Source organism: Crotalus tigris, unplaced genomic scaffold, assembly GCF_016545835.1.
Source record: "Crotalus tigris isolate CLP2741 ecotype Arizona unplaced genomic scaffold, ASM1654583v1 scf7180000019200.1136910, whole genome shotgun sequence".
Classification (NCBI taxonomy): Eukaryota; Metazoa; Chordata; class Lepidosauria; order Squamata; family Viperidae; genus Crotalus; species Crotalus tigris.
In genome coordinates, this window is record NW_024097429.1 from 892721 (window position 1) to 917042 (window position 24322).

General features: G+C 37.6%; 1 protein-coding gene across 2 annotated transcripts; it reads right to left on the minus strand.

The window, feature by feature from the left end:
• Positions 1-233: 233 nt before the first annotated feature.
• Positions 234-24109, minus strand: NMD3 (NMD3 ribosome export adaptor). 2 transcript variants are annotated; one of them, XM_039361087.1, is made up of 16 exons: positions 23996-24109; positions 22681-22768; positions 21603-21737; positions 18053-18149; positions 17616-17696; positions 10642-10770; positions 10194-10284; positions 9749-9827; positions 8695-8791; positions 7770-7887; positions 6871-7016; positions 4971-5083; positions 4224-4296; positions 2946-3052; positions 1640-1710; positions 234-854 (listed from the first exon to the last, which is right to left on the minus strand). In XM_039361087.1, the coding sequence occupies exons 2-16, from the start codon at positions 22722-22724 to the stop codon at positions 721-723; spliced, it is 1515 nt and encodes a 504-aa protein (XP_039217021.1). In that variant the 5' UTR covers positions 22725-22768; positions 23996-24109; the 3' UTR covers positions 234-720. The 2 variants fall into 2 exon arrangements, with proteins under 2 accessions (XP_039217021.1, XP_039217022.1); XM_039361088.1 differs by having other exon boundaries at positions 22681-22789; positions 23996-24099.
• Positions 24110-24322: the final 213 nt, after the last annotated feature.

Below are 24322 nucleotides of genomic sequence, written 5' to 3' on the forward strand. Positions count from 1 at the left end.
AAGAAGGAGTTTTTCAGACCTGTAATACTGATGTTCCTTTTTACCTCATGAACATATGAGAAGGCTGAAGAATCATGTCCTGTTGGAGAAGTTAACAGAGTTTATGCCAGCCTGACCCTTCTCTACCTATTTGGATTTCAACCACCATGACTCTGAAAGAATTGAAGGACACAAATATAGTTCTAAAGTACTTGGTATGCTTAACTGTGGGGTTCATGTATCACACTATCACCTTAACCCTAAACATGGTTTATTAATTAAAATTGGCTGAATTCACATACAGTCCTAAACCATAAAATATAGTTTATTAATTACAATAGCTGGGGAGAGGAGAAATGACATTTTATGGAGCATGATGTCATAATGCAAATGATATGAATTAAATAAATTGTACTATAATTATAATCTGTGTCTTTGCATCATCTGCTTGATAATCTTGTGACTCATATATTTTGACATTTAAAAGTCATAAAGCATACTAAAGTAAATCTCATTAAAACTTACTGCAATATGTTGATACATAATTTTTTAAAAACTTAATTATTATTTTTCCTTTTTTTATAAATCATTATAAACTATACCTTTCAGGAACATTTGTTTTTTAACCTCTTGCAAATCTTAGCAATCTTATTTATTTTTCATGTCAAGAATGCCTGTAATAGATTTCTTAGTGACTATTTTTCAAGGAAGAACCAAATTCAATTAGCAAGACCTCCTAACTTATCCTATTAGCATATTGGCACCTTCTGCCCCTGTTGCATCTTCAGATATCTGAAGGTCTTCAAGCATTTCAGTGAGACTGATTTGGGGAATACTATCATCATCTATGTCACTTTCCACTGGTACCACTGGATCTACAATATAAAATCATAACATATAATCTACAAAAAAAATATTACGGGACCAAAAATCATGTCTTTCTGCATGATATAGAATGTTACAATATTAAAGATTGGTAACTTAACATATTTCTATGAGGTATACATAAGATAAAAAAAAATACTGTGCTACCTTTGCATTTTCTATCATATAAATAACTTTTTAAATTATGAAGAGAACAGACACCCATAAAATCAACTAACCAATGGTAATTTCTCCCAAAGCCCTGTTGACAAATCTATTATAAAACAAAGGACATAATCTTAGAAATGGGTATGTGCATAGTGATATGCGTTTGTAATTTGCTCACTGTGGATGCCATGCCCAGAGAAAGCCATGAGCCAACATATTCTTATTGCTGTTATGATCCATTGAGTTAATCTTAATGTCTGGTGACTGCAGATACAAGACTATATAGGGATTTTTTTTGGCAAAATTTTCAGATATGGTTTGCCAGTTCCTTCTTCTTAGGGCTGAATGAAAACCTAAAGTCACCCAGCTGATTTTCATGGCTAAGGCGGACTAGAACTCTCAGTATTCCAGCTTCTAATACAGCCCCTTTAATCACTATGCCAAATTACTTCAATCCTCAGATAGTTACAAAAATGTTGGCAGTTAGAACAGAGGCATATCTTAGCAATAAAGCTAATTTAAGTAAAACATAACCCCTAACTCTCATGAATTACAGGTTCTATAGATGTAATATTCCTAATGTTGCAGCGTTCAAGAAGAATGAAATAATTTTGGGTGAGAAACTTACTTTTATAAATATTGACATTTTTTCTAATTGTTTCATCTTCTTCTAGATCTTCTAGGAAGTCTTGGTATTGTCTGTAAAAATATCACATTGGAAATAAAGTCAAATATTTTATTTTCATTTTCATCTATGCATATTTTAGATCACTTACATGCACATGCAATAACATGAAGAAAATCAAATATTTGGCTCAAAGGCATGTCCTATGTCCTATGTCAGAGGTCACCAACCTTTCTTGGTTGGTGGACCGGAGGGAAAGGGAGGGGGAAGTATTTTACACGCACACGGGGCTGCGAGCACATGCCCGACACAAATGGGCAGGGCTAATACCTGTGTGATACTCACTAGCACTGCCCCATTTTTGCGCGGCACGGTGCCGTTTCCGCACCCTGAGGCGCAGTGGGGTCCTGTTTTCATGCTGAGGCATGGCAGTGTCCCATTTTCGCACCCTGGTGTGTGGCGGTATCTCATTTTTGCGCCCCATGGCGGTGTCATTTTTGTGCCCTGAGGCATGGTGGCGGCCTGTTTTTGCGCCGCATGGCATCCTGTTTTTGCGCCGCCTGGCATCCTGTTTTTGCACCCCGTGGCAGTGGCACTAGCATGAGTGGGGTTGTGTGCGTGCATACGTGCGTGCACTGTCCAGTTTGTCCTGTGGCCAGCAGCCCATGGCCCACTACTGGGCTGCGGTCCACAGGTTGTGGACCCCTGCTATAACTGTTACAAACATATTAGATTCCTGTTCCATATGAACCTATTCTATATGGTGTTCAGAAAAAAATCAGTTTCAAAAATTGTACAGGAAAACCAAATACAATGTTGGTGATTTTCAGTGTTTTAACTTAGTTACATCCATTAGCTCTTAAATTGGGCTTATATACATGGTAGTTTACACTACACTAAGCCACAATTTGCTTCAACAGTGATTTTATACTAAGCTAAGCCAAAACCAGGCAACCTAAGTTATGATTAGGCCAATATGCAAATTCAATCAAAAGGTTCACAGAATAATCTTCCTAGCATTTGTGTTTTTGTTAAACTTCTGCTCTAACTTTAGTGAAAAAAACAGAGCAAAACTTAAGATTCCTCGCTTTCCTCATTTTATGTAATTGTAGCTCAAAAACATTAATTTCAATTTTTATATTCTTTAAATTTAGTGAGGCTTAATTTATAAATGTATATATCATGTAGATAGTTCTCACACAGATCTTCTGCAAGCAACTTAAACTGGGAGTACAAGTAGGTAGATTAAGCTGGTAGAAAGAAGAATAAGAACATAACATAAAAAAAGGAGGTTAAAAGAATTCATAACCTTTCATCATCGGTATCCATGTTATCTCGGTCTCTTTGTAATTCTTTCAGTTTCCAATTTCTGCGACGTTGACGCTTGGTGCGATCATAACTTTTTTTAATCAAAACCTATGAATGGAACAGGAAAAAAAACAAATCCTAGATCAATACAGCCTATAGGAAAATATTGAGATCTCCTGGAAATCAATGCTTTTATTAAATAGTACATTTATAAATAGTTTGACTAAAACTATTATTAGAACTGACATTTTGGTTCTTTACAGTGCAAAGGCAATATACTGTTTATTGAGAGCACTTTTACTTTTCATATAAAAAACCCTGCTAGACCAGTTTCCAAAGAATAAGATTAAAAGTCACTCATTATGTTATAGCTTCTCTATATAATCCAGCTATTTCGTATTTAGTGCAGATTATGAACCAATATTTTGATCAAGAGTAGATATGACAGGAAGCTTATTAAATCTATGTCTACAACTAGGCTATTCTATACTTTTATTTTGATCCTGGAAAAAAGAAATGACCTAAAGTATAAACAAGGAGACAATGGAGTGTGTTAATAACATTTTACAAATAAACTAGAAGTGGGAACTTTCAAAGTTACCATTTGAAAACAACTATTGAAGATGCCTGAATCTAAGATTTTTAGGTTATGTACTCTCTCTTATATAGCAAGGATATACTTGAAAGAGAAAGTATTGGCCTAATTTTAATTGTAAATTAAATTTAATTTTAATGTGATTTTTTTCATTAAACATGTAAAATTCAGTCACTTCTGGGAGACAGGGTGATCGTGTTTAAGATATGCAGAAATAAAAATGGACGTAGTGATTATTAGAGAACTGGGGCATACAAGAAAGACAAATATAATTTCTGTATCTATGATAATATAACATGAAACAAAATTAATTTCTTATGTTACCAAAATATACATATAGAAAATAAAGACAAGTCAAAATTCTAGGTACGTATTAAGATCTACTTATAAAATAAATTTTAGAATTCCTAGCCTATATGGGATTCTGTGGACTGTAATCCAACAAAACATTTGGATGTTAATATGCTATTTGTATTGGATTTTAATGTATTGTTTTTAAATGTGAATCATGTAGAGACACTATTGTAAGATAAGTGGCTATATAAATAGAAGAAATCAATTAATTAAATAAGAAAGCAAAACAAAAACTGTTAAATTTGAAAACAGAACCATATGCTATAATCTATGAATGTTCTTAATTTTAAGAAATGACTTGTTTAAAGAAAAAATATATCAAAACCATACCACATCAGGAACACTATGGGGATTCATCTTATTTGCAAATTCATCATTCAGATTACAGTTAACCAAATCAAAGCTAGAAAACAAAAATATGAAAAATGTATATTAATCATACATTGTTCTATAAATTTGAACGAAAGTATTATTTCCAAAACAATACTACAGAGTAGAATGGAGAAAATTTATAAAAGGATTAATTACCATTGAATACTTTTATGAAAATTTCAAAATGTGTCATTATGCAAATAACCAGAATATTAACAAGGGGAAAGACTTGATAGAATCTGTATCTGTCAGTTTTCTAAAGCATATAAAAGTACTGAATCCCAATGTGCTTTGATCCAAGAAATTTACCAAGACTTTTTTCACACTGCTGTAACTGGGGTGGGCGCAGCCTCCACATGATGCAACTGGCCCACCGGCCAGCAGTTTGACACTCCTGCGATAAAGCTTTCTTTCTAGAAGCAAATGCAATTTCTAGTTGCAGGAATATCCAAAAGGAGACATATTTTAATACAGGTCCAAACATCAATTAGCATAAGGAATCTGTTAAAAAACTGCAAAGATAAAGCACTTTTACCAATGAGCACCCAATCAGGTAAGATGGGAAAAACTGACTGGAATCCTTCTATAATTTTGCTACCAAATAACTTCGTTTTCAACTATTCCCTCTCCCATTTACTGGTAATTTTATCATGTGTATCAACTATATAACTGTATGTGCAGAGAAAGATGCAGAATATTACAAACCCCAATACAAGATCTCCAGGATTCAGAAGATGCCCCAAGTGAGTACGACAGAAATACTGATGGTCTGTATTCAGTTCTGATGTTTTCTGAACCCAGGCTTCCGCAAGGGAATGCTTAGAAATGTCAAAATAAAAGGAGTACATATATGAAAAGTAGTTAATTAACAGAAGCAAAACAATTGCAAATTACTTTCTAGCCAAATAATTCAATTTTTCTAAACTACATTTGGTATTTTCACATGTGGATTTTCAAGCAATTGTTTGACATTCACCACCCATTTAGTAATCACTCTGTACACCTGAAATGTACTATATATTTAGTGTACTTTCACATGTGGCTTTTCAAATAATATAACAAATTATATATTAGAAATACTGAATCATGGGTCTCATTTAGCTTGTTACTGAATTGCAACCTAAAGTAATAAAATAATAATAATGCATATATGATTAACTTGTACATCCCAAAGTAAAGCTCTGTTTGATGCAACTGTTAGTAAGCCAAGTCGAAACTGATTTCTCCTAGGATCTGCTTGGAAGATTAACCCATATGAAATCTAGCTGAAGCTGATCTCCCAAAGGAATCTGCTTTGTGGTTTTAACCCATAGGTAGCTAAGCCAAAACGTTTCCTATTGGAACTGAAGGTTCTCTGTGCAGATATGGGAGAGCTATGCTCTCTTTGCAGAGAGGGCAAATGCTTTTTCCTTTATTTCAGCACAAAGGCAACTCTACTGCTCCAGGGCAAAAAGGGGCATTTTAGGTGCTGGAGTATTTAGCATTCATTTTTTTTATGGCCTTTGGCTTCCCAGGCCTTCTGCCCTTCTTTTGGGTGGGTGGGTAACTCTTTGTACTGTGGAGTGCCCTTGCAACCTCCTGGCTGTTTGAACCTTTCTGCAGGGTAGCTGTTTGCTTTGTTGTGGGGGTTTCCTAGCATTCAGCCCTTTATTGGAGGGGCCTGCTTCTCCAAACCCTTGAGGCAATCCCGTACTTGTGCTTGTCTCTCCACTTAATGACCCATATAATTTAATAACTGTAAGGGGAATTGCCAGGATTATAGTTGTTGAGTGAAGCACTCATGTGATGTATCACTTAACGACTGCTTTGTTGAACAACTGATACTGGTCCTAATTGTGGTAATTAAGCAAGGAATACCTGTACTTTAATCCAGAATGTTTCTTCAGTGAAAACTTGCTTATTTTAGACAAAAACAAATATAGTAATTTACAACATATCTTTTTCTAAGACTAACTTGTATCACATTTATTGTCATGACATTATTGAATCTAAAGTGTTTTCATATACTTCTAAAGAAAGTGTGTGTGTGTATCTTTTCATAAATTCAAAAGACTGTGGTATAAGTTCTTTTCCTAAATAAAAGTGTTCTAATCACAACCCTAAATTATAAAATCCAAACTTATTCAAAGATCCAATCATCTGCAATCCAAGAGGGAGGTTATTCCTGATTAATTGCAAAATGCTGTTCATTTTAAAGGGTTTACCCTAAGTACAGCATGATAAATTTTGGATCAAGCCTTTAAAAAGCAAAAAAACTTATAGGGACAATCCTGAGCATAATTCTGTGGATGAAATTATAATCTTTAGCAGTTAGTCCAACTGCTAAATTTTATCCAAACAAAGTATACTACGTATTAATATTTATTGTTTTCTTGTTTTTTTTTATGTTTTTAATATATGTATAATTAACACTTATTGTGGTTTTACATGATTATTTTTAGCTTATAAATTATAAGAATAAATAATATTTAAATCATTCTGAAGAAAACAAGGACTTCACTGGAACTATCATACATTTATACAATATTCTGCAAAGTGAAACAAAGTTAATCAGCAAGCAAGATTCGCTTAAGTTTCTAGCAGAGAACCAAGCAAATATGTTTACCTTATTGGATTTCATGCCTGCCCCAGCACCTTGCTTCTGTTCATAGGTCCTACTGATATCCATTACAATAAATTCTTCTAACTGCTTTGGATGAAACAAGCTATTAAAAGGATGGCGCCAATAATTATTTCCATCTATTTCTGCAACTGAAAGAACAAAAGAAGAAAATAGGAACAAAAACAGGTACTTATGAATCAATTGCTGATATTCTTGGTTAGAAATGCTTATCTGGTTGGTAACCTGATGCTGGTGAAGCAGTTTGTAGGTTGTGATTGGGGAAATAGAATGGACAGTTTAGGAAGGAATCACAAGGAAGCATTTCTTCTAGTTAAGTTCTAATGTCTGAGAAATTCAAATTGGCAACCTAGGCCTCTAGTTGCTAAGGGGAAATACCAGGTCCATATTGATCATTCACAGCTCAGTTGTAGATGACTAAGTGGATTTGTATATAATACCAAAACCTGACGGGATGAGTTCATTTCAAGATTTGCCTTTCTGGATTTTGGGTCATTTAGCTGCTTTGATTTCAAGGGGAAAACACTCGTGAAGAATCTTGAATGACACCACAACTACGATCAGGAGGCCTGCTTTAAAACAGTTGTAAGGTGGCATCCAGTTAGCAGGTTTTCATTTATTAAATTATTTTATTATCAATTTACATTTTTAAACTTTTGAAAAACATGTTTTCAAATTTTTGTATTTTCTTTTTTTAAAATTTATTTAGCTTCCTTGTATACCCAATCATGAAAACAATATATTCATATCAAAGATGTATTTTCAACTGTAGCTTCAGTTTTTTTAAAAAGGCTTTAGGACTGTATTTAAATTAAAATTCATGCCAAGTGCTTATTATTGTATTATAAGTTTACAGTTTATAGAAAAAATATCAACAAACTTACTTTGAAGAGTACTTGGATCAATAATGTGAATGGCACTGGTTACTCGGATACAAATGCAAATCTGGCTCATATTACCAAGGCTTTGAGCCAGTTTTGGTGACAAACACACAACATTGTCCTGCAATTGAAGGAAAAAAACAACCCAAAAATGGTATTTATTTCAATTTTATATCTTAAACTATTTTAATAAAATATTGCAGTCCTGAAAGACATCTGGACATCAGAAAACTACACTGATGTGTTTCTAGGTATTAAAGAATTAATGAGGTAAGGTAAAGAATTAATTAATAACAGCTTATTAATGCTAAATTGAGATTTAAATAGTATTAAAATAGATTTGTTTAGATTAACTTATTAATTACTACCTGCTAAGTTGATCAAATAAGTACATACACTATATATAAAATTTAAAAAATTTATATACTGTAGTTGCTACTGGTCAAGACTACACATTTGGAAGTACATTCAATTGAATTCAACTGCACTTACTTATGAGATTTCATACCAAACACTGTACTGACATTAAGATGTAAACCAGGAATGAAAATAATTATCTGATGTTGTTACAGCACAACTCCCATCATCTGACTCCAAATTAATGTTGTCTGATTGAATTTAAAAGGCAATCTCGAAAGAGCCACAGATTATCCACCTCTGACAAATGCAAGTAATTTATTAATGCTTTTACAGGGACCCCATATTCAGAATCTATTGGACAGCTCGGTTCTTTTTCTCTCAAAGTGCATCCAATATTTGCTGCTCAACATTGCTCAAAGCCACCCAAAATCCCTTGACAAGGAATTAGGTGGCATATAAATGTAATAAATAAATGTGCAAGAAAAAATACAATCTCTAAAGATCATTCCACTCCAGGCAAAAAGGATGTGAAGTTTCTTAGTGTCTAATCCACAAAGACAGAAAATACCTTGCATACTGGAACAATCTCAACAGAGAAAGTGCTTTTGTAATTATACGTATTGCTGTGAATGTCATGAGAAATCAAACGCTGTGATGATTTAATTCTGTAATTAAAAAATGACAAACTCAAATCAAAGCAAATAAAGCTATGGTATAATTCTTTTTTTTTAAAACAACAACAACAACATGGTTTGCTAAACATGTCACAGTGGCCTGGCTTATAAACAAAGCCTAGCCATAATGAGCAGGTCCTCATAAGCATACAACAAATCGTATTTTGAATTAGAGTTATGGATGAATTAGATTTCACATTAAAAATCCCTCCCTCATCACCCTGTAAAATAAGTAGCAAAGAAGGCACATTCACAATTACAAATCTAAATCTTGGCTGTATTCCTTGAAACACTTCTAGTTTGTAAAAGTGAAAATTGAAAGAGGACATTTAAAAAATCAACATTCTCCAAAGATATAAACTATCATCTCCACAATGGTTAATACTTGAATAATTCCAAATGTTGAATATACATTAAAAAGTAAAATTGCAAGGATCTCATTCTAACAGTATTTTTTTGGAGCTTAAGCTTTCCCTCTTTCCAAAAGACAGCAGAAAAGCTTCAAAGATGTAATGTAAGAACATGTATTGGATTTTGCTTCCATGATATGAATGTATAACCTTATTTATTTCTTGAATTTACATTTTGCGCATTTCACTGATAAGGTGACTCTCTCAATGTCTTATCTTGAAAGGAGAAGCCTTCTTCCAATTACATTTCACTGTTCTTTTTTAGGAGATTGCCAGATCTGGTACTTCATCCTATTCTATTCTCATTGTTGGAATACGTAAATCTTCAAATATAGTATCAGGCACACAAGACTGTAATTGAAATTGAGTATGTCTGCTATGGGTTGTTAATGATGATCTGGAATACATCAGAAAATAAACTAAGTGCATGGACCTTTTTTCTTCCAAAAGTTTGACAACCTGGGGTCTAATTTTTTTTAATGTGTCTACAATGCCTTAAATAGCTATGCGATGGATGATTTAAAGAACAAAGACTTACCTACAAGGTACAGTACACTGAAGGAAGTCCACCATTTTCTGAGCATGCTGTTTGGAAGCATAATAGAAATCCAGACCATCTGTACGTATGTAAATGAAATTGAAATGAAGACCTGTTGCTTATTTATAAGAGATCTTATTTTCCTGGATTTTCATGAAAGCCTAAAAAGTGTTTTAATATTTTCATAGACTAACGTAGGTTGACTTCTTTATATAAACATGTTAGGAAAATTTTAATTCTACCCTAAAATATTTAGGCAGCAATGTAAATGTATTTATTTATCTAACAAATAATAATCCTCAACGGCTTCCTTTGTGACCCAGTTTCTTTAAAAAACAAGCATCTTATTCTTGACTGCCAGTAACTCATGCTAAAAGTATTGAGACTCTGATCACTCAAAGGCACCAAGAGCTTTACATAAAGAATGTAAAAGCATATAACTTACCATGAATCTCTTTGATCCGAAGAGTGTTCTGGTGAAGCCTGTGCTTTAAAATTAATTGCTCCAAATAATAGAATGTCTTTTTATGTAGTGTCTACAAACAAAATACGATTTATACATAAGTGGTGTTTATATTCCTATAAAGGGATTAAGATTATTATCATTTCACTTGAAATCCAAATTCTGTAGCCCATATAAAGTATGTAGACAGATATAAATATATAGCCCAAAATAAATATGTTTCCTACAGAAACCTGGAATCAATTTGTTTATTTATAGCACTCATATTCCACCATTTGGTTGAAAGATTCGCAGAGTTGCAAGAATATTTGTGTTTGGGTGTATGTAGGTAAGAAAGAGCAATCACATTTCTACATATCAGATGAAATCCTAGCAGATGAATTATGTCTTCAGCATTCACTATTAGCAATACACATGCACATATACATACCTTTTGCCTAACTTGAACCACTGCTTTCCAGAAGTCCTTAGCTTCAACTCGATGGCAATCTTCACACATTTGAGACTGAACAATATATTCTACTACAAAGACTTGCTGAAGAATTGCACCATTCATTACCTAAGTAAGAACAAGAAAGATTTGCCACCTTGAGTGAACTGGCAATTAGGTGGTTTTACAAACTCATTGAATAAGTAAATCTCTCCCTGAATTTTTTCCTTCTTCAAAACTTATGAGACATGTAGTTTATGGTTGTCATTTTTTCTTCTACTAGAAGAAGACTTTCATAAAGCACAGATAAATGATGAAATATCTAGAAATTACATACCACAACAAATGGTTAAAGATACATTTACCCCACGGAAGAAAAACTGATGGAAAATATCTTCAAATGTTAAACAATCTTCAAATATGATAAGGGGTGTCATACAGAAGAAAGAGTGGATTAATTCTCTATTTTCATAGAGGACAAGACTAAAAACAATGGATTAAATCTACAAGGAAATATTTTCAGTCTGGACATTAGAATTTATTGATTCAACATAACACAATGATGAGTTTTGTTTTGCTGAAATTCTTCAAAGGATAGTTGGTAATATGTTAAGAGATACTATAATGGGGCCTGCACTAAGTAGGGATTGGATTAGATGACAATACTATGAGTGGGTATGCTCCTAGTCCCTCCCCTAAATATTGTCAATTCATGGGAACTAAAAAGTGTGTCTTTTCCATCTCAGTTCCTGTCCCTCTGTCCCCTGAACTTTGGCAAGTCTCTACCCTCATGCCTTCTGTAAAACTTTGAAGATCTGTTTTTTCCCCCAAACCCTGAGACAAGATTGGATAAATGCACATTAGAAAGTTGACATGGCACCAACTTGGTTTTAATCTGGTTTAATATATATATTAAGACTAGGGTCCATGAGCATAAATTAGCGGTAAAAAGGGGGGAACAGCACTCCCAAGTATGGGCGCACATGGCGGATTCTGGACATTGCTTTGACTTTGACAATGTATGCATCCTGTCCGGTGACAACACGAAAGAGGGCCGGTTACTAAAAGAGGCATGGCTCTCTGACGGGGACTCTGTCAACCGGCACATCGATTTGTGCCCGGCACATCTAACTTTAAGAGCATGGAACAGGCAAGACCACCCACCCCTAAGGAGACACCCTGCGACAGTACCACATAACCCTAGGGAAGAAGTTATGGAGGGGATGAATTCCCCCCCCACAACAACAGCAACGGCCCATGGACATTCAGGAGAATAATCAACGATTGAGGGACTCCTCCCCCCCTGCTCCAGGACCATGCACACGCTCCCGGACAGTGAGAGAACGGTTGCATGATGAGAAAGAGGCAATTAGCCAACAAACAATCATTCCCGACCCCCCGAAACCCAAAACAGCGATGATCCAGCAGCATCAGGAAAGAAGGAGGATGGGACCGGCTTGCCCTGTGACGACAGTCCATCAACGGAAACAACAGAGCGCCAATCGGAATGCCCGAGAGGATATAGAGATCGAGAGCAGTGTGAATGGGGGGGAAATGCAAATAAGGGTAGAATGTGATAGAAGCTGTAAAAAAGATCACTGTGTTGATGGAGGGAGGGATATAAAGGAACCAGGCATACATATTCAAAAAAGGAGGGCACACAAGGGCTTGTATGAGGAGGAAGGAGATATTCAAGGGATTCAGTCTGACGTGGAGTCCGAGAACATTGATAATGGGGTGAAAGAGCAAGTAGATGTCAGACGGAATGGCAATGACAGAAACGGAGTTTATGCAGCCAAAGAGAGGGAAATGGAAAGCAAGGGATGGGGAGAAAGGCTGAGAGTGCGCCCCCATAGAATGAGGGATGACAATTGGGGAGCAAGTAAAGATCAGAAGAAGGAGGAAGGTAGGAGACACGGAGGTGTGAAGAGGGAACAACTTAGAGATACGAATGACCAAAAAAGGGGAGGAAAGAACCTCCCTAATTCAAGACAGTGGGAGGTAGAGGGGAATAATGACACACCCACAAGCAGTAAAAGCAAGAAAAGAGGAGTCATCAGTATGGAAGCCGTAATTAAAAAGCAGTTAAATCAATTAGGACCTACGACAAGATCTAGGAGCCGTGTGCAAAGGACGGCTCACCTATAAAGGCACTCTCCCACAGACTAGCATTAACCCTGACGATGTCAGAAGTATCTGACGAAAGCTTGGTGATCGGTGATGGTATTAAACTTTTATAGTTTATTATATTCCTGGTGTTCACGTTTTATTGGTAATTGACTATGGATTCACCCAGGAATCGTATTTTTATTTTCACTATTCTTATTAATAACCACGACAGAGCAGTATTGCTCATGGCGAGGAAGTGGGAGAGATTTGCGCACCGCATTTCGACTAATTACTGCAAACTGGCATTCTTACATGCCTGCCTCAAGGAGGACCTTCCCCCTAAGTCACTCAGGAGAAAACCTGCTATCAACTCCATGGAATGCCGGCAAGTTGTCCGTCAATATCAGCGCCGCACTATACAAGCGCTTATCAATGACCTACATAGACGGATCAATAGTCTAAAGACATGGACTCAGGAACATCGGGAACGATGCCATAATGAATTGATGGACCACCATTTTCAGGCATTAGAGCAACATATTCGGACAACTGCCAGAAGAGCAAACCAGCATGTGAAAGGGACACTCCAGCATAGGATGGACGCCCTCTGAGAATCTGGAAAAAGAAACCCCCCCCGTGAGGCTGGTATGTAATCTCTCAACAAAAGCACTCACCCCCTCACAACTTACCCTATTACAACAGAACGCAGGATGTAACCTCATGGACGCCCATACATTGGATTTTGTAGCAGCATTAGAACCTGCTATGGGCCGTATTGAGGTGGGGGAAGAGGGGAAGAACTTTATCAGACAACAAGTCACGGGACTGTTGATGAACCACAAAAACCATCAGGTACTACCAAGAGATGAAATGGAGGCTATGGAACAACTAAAGAAAGACAACTCCATTGTGGTATTACCCGCGGATAAAGGAAGGGCCACGGTCGTGATGGACAGGGTGCAGTATACCAACAAAGCACTTGAACTACTTAAGGATACTACAGCGTATAAGGTAATAGAGAGGGACCCCATGACGGCGCTTAAAAATCGCGTCAATAAGATTCTTAATGGCCTTAAAAGTGGGGGGAGGATAGGGGATGACACCTTGAGAAGGGTACGTCCCGTGGACTCGGCAATGGCCAGATTCTACGGGCTACCCAAGATCCATAAGGACGGTGTCCCCCTCCGCCCTATTGTGGCATTTAAGAACACCCCGACTTCGGGTCTGGCCAGGTGGCTGAGTAACCGTATCAGCGATAGCACTACCACTATAAGGTCAGCAGGAGAGTTCTTAGATATGATTAGGACCCTAAGGATAGAGGATGATTAGCTAATGGTGTCGTTTGACGTCGTGTCGCTCTTCACTTCTATCCCACAGGATCTCACGGTCACGGTAATAAAGGACCGCTTGAACCAGAAGGGCCTGGGGCAACAACTACAAGACTCCCTCTGAATTAACGATCTAGTGGACCTTTTAGAGGTGTGCTTAAAAACCTTTTTTACATTTCAAGGTACCACGTATGAACAGGTCAAAGGAACACCCACGGGGTCCCCAATCTCTAGCGTCATAGCGGAGGCTGTGCTGCAACAGCTAGAGCACGTAGCGATGGCCCAATACCAACCTAAATTCTGGGCCTGCTACATTGACGACACATTCGTGGTCATCAAAAGGGAGCATAAAGCTAACTTTGTGGGCATACTCAACTCGGTATACCCTGACATTCAGTTCACGGAGGAGGAGAACCAGGGGAGACTGGCGTTCTTGGATGTAATGGTCCACCGCCAGCCAGATGGGACCCTGAGCACGAGGGTATACCGAAAACCTACGCATACAGATAGAATTCTGCATTATGCTAGTAACCATCCTATGACCCACAAAGTTAGCTGCATAAGAACGCTATTTAGACGAATAGACTCCCATTGCAGCACAGCCAAAGCTAAAAGGGAAGAAAGAAACCATCTCTTCCAAATATGCAGACGCAATGGTTACCCCACCAGGTTCATCAGACGCTGTAGTATACCACCCAAACCCCGGATGAGCTCAGATATGGAGGAACTCCCGTCACAGATAACCCGTGTCACCCTCCCGTACATCAGCAATGTTTCAGAAGCAACAGCCAGGTTGTTAGCCCCGCATAAAGTGAGGGTGGCTCACAGACCTGATCAAACTTTAAGATCCAAAGTGATGCGCCCAAAAGACCCGCTCCCCAACACTGAAAAATCGGCAATCATATATAAAATCAACTGCAAAGATTGCCCCGTTAATTATGTTGGAGAGACTTCAAAAAGAATGAAGACTAGGGTCCATGAGCATAGATTAGTGGTAAAAAGGGGGGAATAGAACTCCCAAGTATGGGCACACATGGCGGATTCTGGACATTGCTTTGACTTTGACAATGTATGCATCCTGTCCGGTGACAACAAGAAAGAGGGCCGGTTACTAAAAGAGGCATGGCTCTCTGACGGGGACTCTGTCAACCGGCACATCGATTTGTGCCCGGCACATCTAACTTTAAGAGCATGGAGCAGGCAAGACCACCCACCCCTAAGGAGACACCCTGCGACAGTACCACGTAACCCTAGGGAAGAAATTATGGAGGGGATGAATTTTCACCCCCCACAACAACAGCAACGGCCCATGGACATTCAGGAGAATAATCAACGATTGAGGGACTCCTCCCCCCCTGCTCCAGGACCATGTACACGCTCCCGGACAGTGAGAGAACGGGTTGCATGATGAGAAAGAGGCAATGAGCCAACAAACAATCATTCCCGACCCCCCGAAACCCAAAACAGCGATGATCCAGCAGCATCAGGAAAGAAGGAGGATGGGACCGGCTTGCCCTGTGACGACAGTCCATCAACGGAAACAACAGAGCGCCAATCGGAATGCCCGAGAGGATATAGAGATCGAGAGCAGTGTGAATGGGGGGGAAATGCAAATAAGGGTAGAATGTGATAGAAGCTGTAAAAAAGATCACTGTGTTGATGGAGGGAGGGATATAAAGGAACCAGGCATACATATTCAAAAAAGGAGGGCACACAAGGGCTTGTGTGAGGAGGAAGGAGATATTCAAGGGATTCAGTCTGACGTGGAGTCCGAGAACATTAATAATGGGGTGAAAGAGCAAGTAGATGTCAGACGGAATGGCAATGACAGAAACAGAGTTTATGCAGCCAAAGAGAGGGAAATGGAAAGCAAGGGATGGGGAGAAAGGCTGAGAGTGCTCCCCCATAGAATGAGGGATGACAATTGGGGAGCAAGTAAAGATCAGAAGAAGGAGGAAGGTAGGAGACACGGAGGTGTGAAGAGGGAACAACTTAGAGATATGAATGACCAAAAAAGGGGAGGAAAGAACCTCCCTAATTCAAGGCAGTGGGAGGTAGAGGGGAATAATGACACACCCACAAGCAGTAAAAGCAAGAAAAGAGGAGTCATCAGTATGGAAGCCGTAATTAAAAAGCAGTTAAATCAATTAGGACCTACGACAAGATCTAGGAGCCGTGTGCAAAGGACGGCTCACCTATAAAGGCACTCTCCCACAGACTAGCATTAACCCTGACGATGTCAGAAGTATCTGACGAAAGCTTGGTGATCGGTGATGGTATTAAACTTTTATAATTTATTATAATCCTGGTGTTCATGTTTTATTGGTAATTGACTATGGATTCACCCAGGAATCATATTTTTATTTTCACTATTCTTATTAATATATATATATATATGTATATATATGTATGTATGTATGTATGTATGTATATATGTATATATATATGTATATATATGTATATGTATATATGTATGTATATATGTATATTATAGTATATTATATTATATTTTCTTAGCTTTTGATTGGGAGCTACCTAGAATTGGTTAGAAGATGGCAGTTATATTAACATTTTAATTAAACAAATAAATGAGTACAAAATTAAACAATCTATGATAAAAGTTACTACCTTTAGTGACGTATATGCAAAGTGAGAATAATTAATCTGTTTAAATTTAAGATTGTGCTTTGAAATAGAATTGTGAATAGTGGAGGCATCCAGAGATGCTTATATTATGGACCTACTACAAAAAAGAATCCCTTAATGTTTTATTGATCTGCATATATCCCAAATCTATACATGCTTCTGGGGAAATGAGATATTTTGTAATTTATTTGTTTAGAATAACTTTTGTATACTGCCCAATTTCAAAATACTTTGCAAAACTGTAACTACAACCTATGTCCACCATCTACATAAAAAAAAACTCAACGGAGCAATCTGGCTTTCAAAGCTTTGTGAATCACAGAAAAGATGGATATTCATTTTACCTCCCAGTAGTGTTTCTTCAATTAAAAATGACAACGTTCCTACATACTTAAACTGATATGAAATGGATATCCTGACAAGCCTCCTGAGAATCAATGCACAGAGTATGCCAGTTCTGGTTAGGAGAGACAATCCTGCAAGTATATGCATTCCAAACCATGTATGACTTTAAAAGTCAAAAACAGTATCTGGAATTGGGCTTGGAAGTCATCAGTATTCAGTGCAGCAACTTCAACATATCCATCACATTAAGCTTACTCCCACATTCAGCAGCCAAATTGCTGTATTGAGATTCAAATTGTACTTCTGAGTTATGTTTAAGGCCAGCCTTTTGGAGGCAGCTTTATAACATCCAACCACAAAGCTTATGGAATATACCATTCCAAAAAATACATTTAGTAGATGTGTATCTTTATTAGAAACTCAACAAGTCATGAACAAGAAAACCCTCACATTCACCTAGCTAACATAACTTGGGTTTCTGATAAGGCATACTTGTATTTCTTCACTAATTCTGTCATTCTGTAAAAATATTTTAAGTTTACTTGCCTCTTTTTGTATAGTCAGCTTTACTTTAAGTCTTTTGGAGTGTGGTTCAGTCCATACAAATCCTGCATCAATCAACCGAACCTGTTAAGAGGAAACAGTATAATTATCATATGAATGTTCAAAAAGGCAAAACATAACAAAGACAGAAATGTATTGATTCAACAGTTTTAGCTTTTAACTAATGTTACCATGTGTCAAAGTACCTGTGGTTTCTGTACATTTGAAAATAAACTCATGCCTGTTATATTCACCTAACTCAAATCATTTGTTTTCAAGTGTACAGGTACACAGCAACTAGGAATTCTGGGATTTGGAAGTAGCAAGGTGGGAAAAGGCAGAGAGATGCTGGGTACTGAAATTTGAATTTTAATTCAAGAGTGATAGCAGTATCCAACATAAGAAAAATTCATACAAAAATAAACATATGCACGACTAACCTTACTAAGAGAAGTTTTAATTTTTTTAAGGCATAATGAAAGAAGTTCTCTTGATTCCAAAGCACACTGTAGCCAAGCTGCTGGTGGTTGAAGATATCTGAAATATCAAAGGGGAAAAAAAATCAACCAAATCATTTATTTTTAAGGCAACTTCCCTCCCTAACCCCAGCAGTCAGTTTTGATGATAACAGATGCATGATATTTTTTTATTAAACATAAAAATATAGTATGTTTAGGGTCAGCAGGACTTTTAACATGTAGCAATGACTAATTTTATTAATTTTGATGGTAATAAAACATAACATACTGCAATCTTAAAAAGTTCCACTGAATTCCAAAAGTTTATTTTATTTTTTAACTACATTATTTGAATCTAAATCCGACCGATGATACAATCAACATGCTTTTCTATCAGTAATATACCCCATTTACATACATTTTAGTATTTAAATTCAAAGAGCTTAATTCACTCTGGATGAATAAGGTTATAATGAGAGTAATGATTTTATTTATTTGACTTGTTTGCTGCCCATCTCACTTCAAGGTGACTCCTCCTCTTCCTCCTTCTCCTCATACCATATTTCTACTTGGCTTCAACAAGCAAGGCAAAGTTAGGCAATTGAGAAATGCAAATATCAAAACACAAAAATTCTAGACATAAATTAAAGCTAGTTGTATAAAACATAGGGTGGTCCTTTCTAGGGTGGGGGTGGGGTGTTTGTTCATTCTTGGAAATGTATCTTCTACAGCAGAAATAATCTGTGATGCTTTCAATGAAAATGAAGTTATAAGCCTATTGCAGTCATGTGATGTTTTGCTTAGCAATGGAATCACAGGTCTCAATTGTGGTTGTTCAGTGAAGACAACCTGTACTGTGTTTCAGAAATACTGTCAAACTGTGCCAGGTATGTTATGATTCAGCAGAAGTGAAACCCAAAATACATTGGTTGTTTCAGGTTTTGGCTGAAACAAAATCTGTAAGAGTATTATTGGCAAGGGTCTTTCCTCTTCTGCATGTCTGATAAATCAATTTGCTCTCCTATTTACTAGCCCGTTTCTTTTTTCCGCTGCTGACAAAGTTGGCTTCAAGCACGGTTATCATTCCAACCAGCCAATTTGCTCCTCTTTCAATATTTCCAATGTCTTCCTTTCTTTACAGTCCCTTAGCAACACACACTATTGTTGCTATCCCTGGTTTTTTCTGTTTCTGAATGAAAATTTCTACCAGAACATGAGTTTTAGTCTCTTAATTAGATCAAATATGTTTTACCCTAACAGTAAATTTTAAATCTACATTTAATCAGAAGCAAGATTTATTCAAAATCTTAAAAGACAATGCAGTAAAAGTGCTACACTCAATTTGTCAGCAAATTTGGAAAACTCAACAGTGGCCACAGGATTGGAAAAGGTCAGTTTACATTCCAATTCCAAAGAAAGGCGATGCCAAAGAATGTTCAAACTATCGCACCATTGTACTCATTTCACATGCTAGTAAAGTTATGCTTAAAATCCTACAAGCTAGACTCCAGAAGTATGCAGATCGAGAACTACCAGAAGTACAGGCAAGATTTCGAAGAGGCAGAGGAACTAGAGATCAAATTGCTAACTTACGCTGGATCATAGAGAAAGCTAGGGAGTTCCAGAAAAACATCTACTTCTGCTTCATTGACTATGCTAAAGCCTTTGATTGTGTGGATCACAACAAATTGTGGCAAGTTCTTAAAGAGATGGGAGTACCAGACCATCTTATTTGTCTCTTGATAAACCTATATGCGGGTCAAGAAGCAACAGTGAGAACTGGACACGGAACCACTGATTGGTTCAAAATTGTGAAAGGAGTCCGGCAAGGCTATATTCTGTCGCCCTGCCTATTTAATTTAGATGCAGAGCACATCATGAGAAAGGCAAGGCTAGATGAATCAAAAGTTGGAATTAAGATTGCCGGGAGAAATATCAACAACCTAAGATATGCAGATGATACCACTCTAATGGCAGAAAGTGAAGAGGAGCTAAAGAGCCTCTTGATGCGGGTGAAGGAGGAGAGTGCAAAAGTTGGCTTGAAACTCAACATTAAGAAAACCAAAATCATGGCATCCGGCCCTCTCAATTCCTGGCAAATAGATGGGGAAGAAATAGAGGTAGTGACAGATTTTATTTTCCTGGGCTCCAAGATCACCTCAGATGGGGACTGCAGCCAAGAAATTAAAAGACGCTTGCTCCTGGGGAGGAAAGCTATGGCAAATCTAGACAGCATACTAAAAAGCAGAGACATCACCCTGCCAACAAAAGTGTGTATAGTCAAGGCCAGTGATGGCGAACCTTTTAGAGACTGAGTTGCCAAACTGCAACCCAAAACCCACTTATGCATTGTCGGATGCCGGGTGGGTGTGGCCCATAGGGTCGGCGTGGCTGCGGTGGTAACAGCAGACTGGGTGGGACTAAAAAGTTCAATCAATCAATTCCAACTCTGCAAGATCTTTTTTTTCCTGCGAGAAGTTGAAATTGACTGATTGATTGAACCTTTTTTTTTGTATATGGCGGCGGAGGCCTAAAGCGAAAAGGTTTTATACAACCCAGCTGAAGGCTTAGGACTGGGGCGACAGCACGCATGCGCACAGAGAGAGCTCTGAGTGCCGCCTGTGGCACCCGTGCCATAGGTTCGCCACCACTGGCCAAGGCCATGTTTTTTCCAGTTGCAATGTATGGATGTGAAAGTTGGACCATAAGAAAGGCTGAGCGCAAAAGAATTGAGGCCTTTGAACTATGGTGCTGGAGAAGACTCCTGCGAGTCCCTTGGACTGCAAGGCATTCAAACTAGTCAGTCCTAGAGGAGATCAACCCTGCCTGCTCTTTAGAAGGCCAGATCCTGTAGTTGAAACTCAAGTACTTTGGCTACCTAATGAGAAGGAAGGACTTACTGGAGAAGAACTTGATGCTGGGAAAGATTGAGGGCAATAGAAGAAGGGGACTACAGAGAATGAGGTGGCTGGATGGAGTCACTGAAGCAGTAGGCGTGAGCTTAAATGGACTCCAGAAGATAGCAGAGGACAGGAAGACTTGGAAGAATGTTGTCCATGGGGTCGCAATGGGTCGGACACGACTTCACAATTAACAACAACAAAGGGGAAATAAGCTATAATTATTCATTTGCACACAACATTAAATAGACCCTATGGTTTTCCAGGTTCGTTAAGAGTACTTGCTGGCAAGTGGAACTAAGTGGGAATGTTTGAGTAGCATATTAGAGGTTTGCAATTCTAGTCTAAGTTATTTAGAAAACTGAAGGAGAATATTTGTAGCTCAGGGTTGAAATGAGAGTCTATGGTCGTCTCTGAGCTTGCTTGTTTTCTTGCAGATGTTTCATTACCCTAACTAGGTAACATCATCAGTGCATCAGTATAGCACTGATAATGTTTCCTAGTTAGGGTAATGAAACATCTGCAAGAAAACAAGCAAGCTCAGAGAGCACCATGGACCCTTATTTAGAAAACTGCCCTATTTTAACATCCAAACATAGTTGTTAATTTAAAATCTAGAAAGTAGGTGGTACCTTTCACACTGTTTGCAGAAATGAATAGTGACTTGCTTAGGAATCCCCTCAGTGATATCCACTTGAGTTCTTAAACAGGCTACACACATGTTGGCTGGGTTTGGTGGGATTGCAATGCCACACTGGCAACATAAGCTATAATACATAAAATTATCATTAAAATAAAACACATTATTTGTTTATTAAAAAAAGAAAATAATACATAATTTTGCTCTCTAGTGTTAAGAGTCTAGACTAATATCAATACAATGCAATTTTGATTCAGAGATTCAAATACGAGGGTGGTTTGACTGAAGCCCCACATCAAATCATATTTCTGAGTCAAGACAGAAAATCTACCTGAACCAGTGAATCAAACCAGATTATTTGAATCACAAGCAATCAGTAACATTCTTACTGAAAAAAACAATTTTATCATGTTTTTAGTACAAATAATAAGAATAATTCTGGAATAATAATGCCTTTTACACTGTTAATAAAATTGAGTAGGCAACATAAAAATCTATGTATAAATAATGGTATTCCAAAGATCACATCTCTTACAGTTTAAATCTCATTTCCAGAATATTTTAATTTCCAAATGGCTTATATTCAAAATCATTTGAGAATATAATCCCAATTCAAAGAAATGAGAGGATATTTAGGGTGTAAACCAAATCCTTCATGCAGATACTTGATAGACCTCATTGGACTGTACCCTCCTCCTCCCGAAATCAAAGAATAAAATTAAGGACTTCTTTAAGTCAACACTGACACCTAGTTACTTTATTGATATGTCCATGTTCTTGGCACCAATACAGAGATAACTTGTCACTTCTTTTTTTTCAATTTTCCAGTCTAGCCTACTGATGTGATTGGCATTGTCTACTATTCAATTCTACCCAGGCAGTGCACTGCATAACAGTCTGAAATCATTATAACACCCTGATCTAACAGAAAATTGTCATATAAGCAAGTTTGTCATCTAACAATTTATATTTCAATATGCAATGATAGTCTGATAGGCAATTCCCTATTTAATCCTAGGACTTCATATATTCTGCATGTTTAGTTTGACTTTTTAAGTCATGCTACTCACATGTTCCCCTGGTGAAGAGGAGTATACTCTTTCATATATTCCATTTCTTGTTGCACACGTGATTCTCAAAAGATACAGACACTGTCACCTAGTGGACGAAGGTCAGACCCTGGTAAATGGAGAATGATGTAAATCTGTCACATTCTAAAATTCTTAAGGTGGGAAGAAATGTGCTTCAATTTCAAACAAGAGATGGGGATCCAATAATTCCATAAATACCAAGTGTCAAAACAAAATGTAAAAGCAATTATAGGACTGGTTTCAGCTCTCTATTAAAAATTAAAGGAAGGAATTAAGTTATAGAACCAAATGTCACAAAATATCACGATTCAGATGCAGATACTGCTGCTGGGGAAGAGATATTGGACACCAGTGTACTTATAGAAAATGCCCCATTTTTATTTTTGCTTTTTTAAAATGGCAAGTTTGCATTCTGGTAAATCAGAATTTTTTTGAAATTTTCACATACGCCACAGCGTATGTCATTATGTGAATAGCAGTATTTTTTAAAGAACCATTCAAAATTTATCCATAAAATTTCAAATATGCACTCCATTGCAAAATATTTATAAGCAGCAAGAGGTGACTTACAACAGTGACCGTTCAAAGTTACAGCAGCACTGAAAGTGACTTATGACTGTTTTTCACACTTATGACTGTTGCAGCATTCCCATGGTCATATGATCAAAATTCAACATTTGGCAACTGAGTCATATTTATGATGGTGTGGTGTGAATGATGTGATCACCTTTTGCACCCTTCTGATAAGTAAAGTCAACCTAAGTGCCACATTTGGGTTATTAGTTAGGACTTTTCTTTCTTAGCTCAAGGGCAAAGCAGGCAGAAACAGTTCTTCCCAATTTCTAGGCTCATTTCTCATATTTTGGGAAAAGAAAATAGATGGGAGGTTTGAATTTTTGAACTGTAAAGCAGTGTTTCTCAACTTGGCCATTTTAAGATACGCGGACTTCAACCATTTTAACATGGCCACAGTTGAGGAATATTATAATAAGGCATAAAAATGTTTCTCCCAGAGATCCTCTTGCCGCACCCACCCTCTCCAAGTTCTCCTGAGCCCAGATCCTGGGTTCAATTCCGAAGCTACCTGGGGCTGGAGAAGGGAAGGTTTTCCTATCAGCCCATCACACCCCCCTCAAACTGCACGTGGCGGCTGAGCTGTTGCGGGGACGCCAGTCAGCGGCCAGTCTGGCACGAGCCCTCTCTCAATCCTTCCCCTTCCTAATCGCGCAACCTGCCCAATGTCCCAACCTGCAAACCCACCGGTCGCGTCCTTGCGTTCCCGATCTTAACTTACCTTCCCTTCACAAACACCACTTCACCGCTTACAACAAACCCCTGGACTGAGAAACGAAGTAGCTCTCGCGAGAACGCCTGTTACTCCATTTCCTCTCCTCAAAAAGGGGAAGTAGAAAGTTCGATGCCCAGAAGAAAGAAATAATCACTTCCGAGTTTTTGACTAATTTCCTTTCTAGGCAGATAAAACTTTATCATCCCGTACATACCGTACAGACCTCGTGGGTCGTCTCGTGTGTTCAGTGGAGAGCCGAAAGTGTTGGGTTTTGTGTGGTTTTTTTTTTTATTACTTTTACCGAGTTTAAAAGGAAGGCTTGTGAAAACGCAG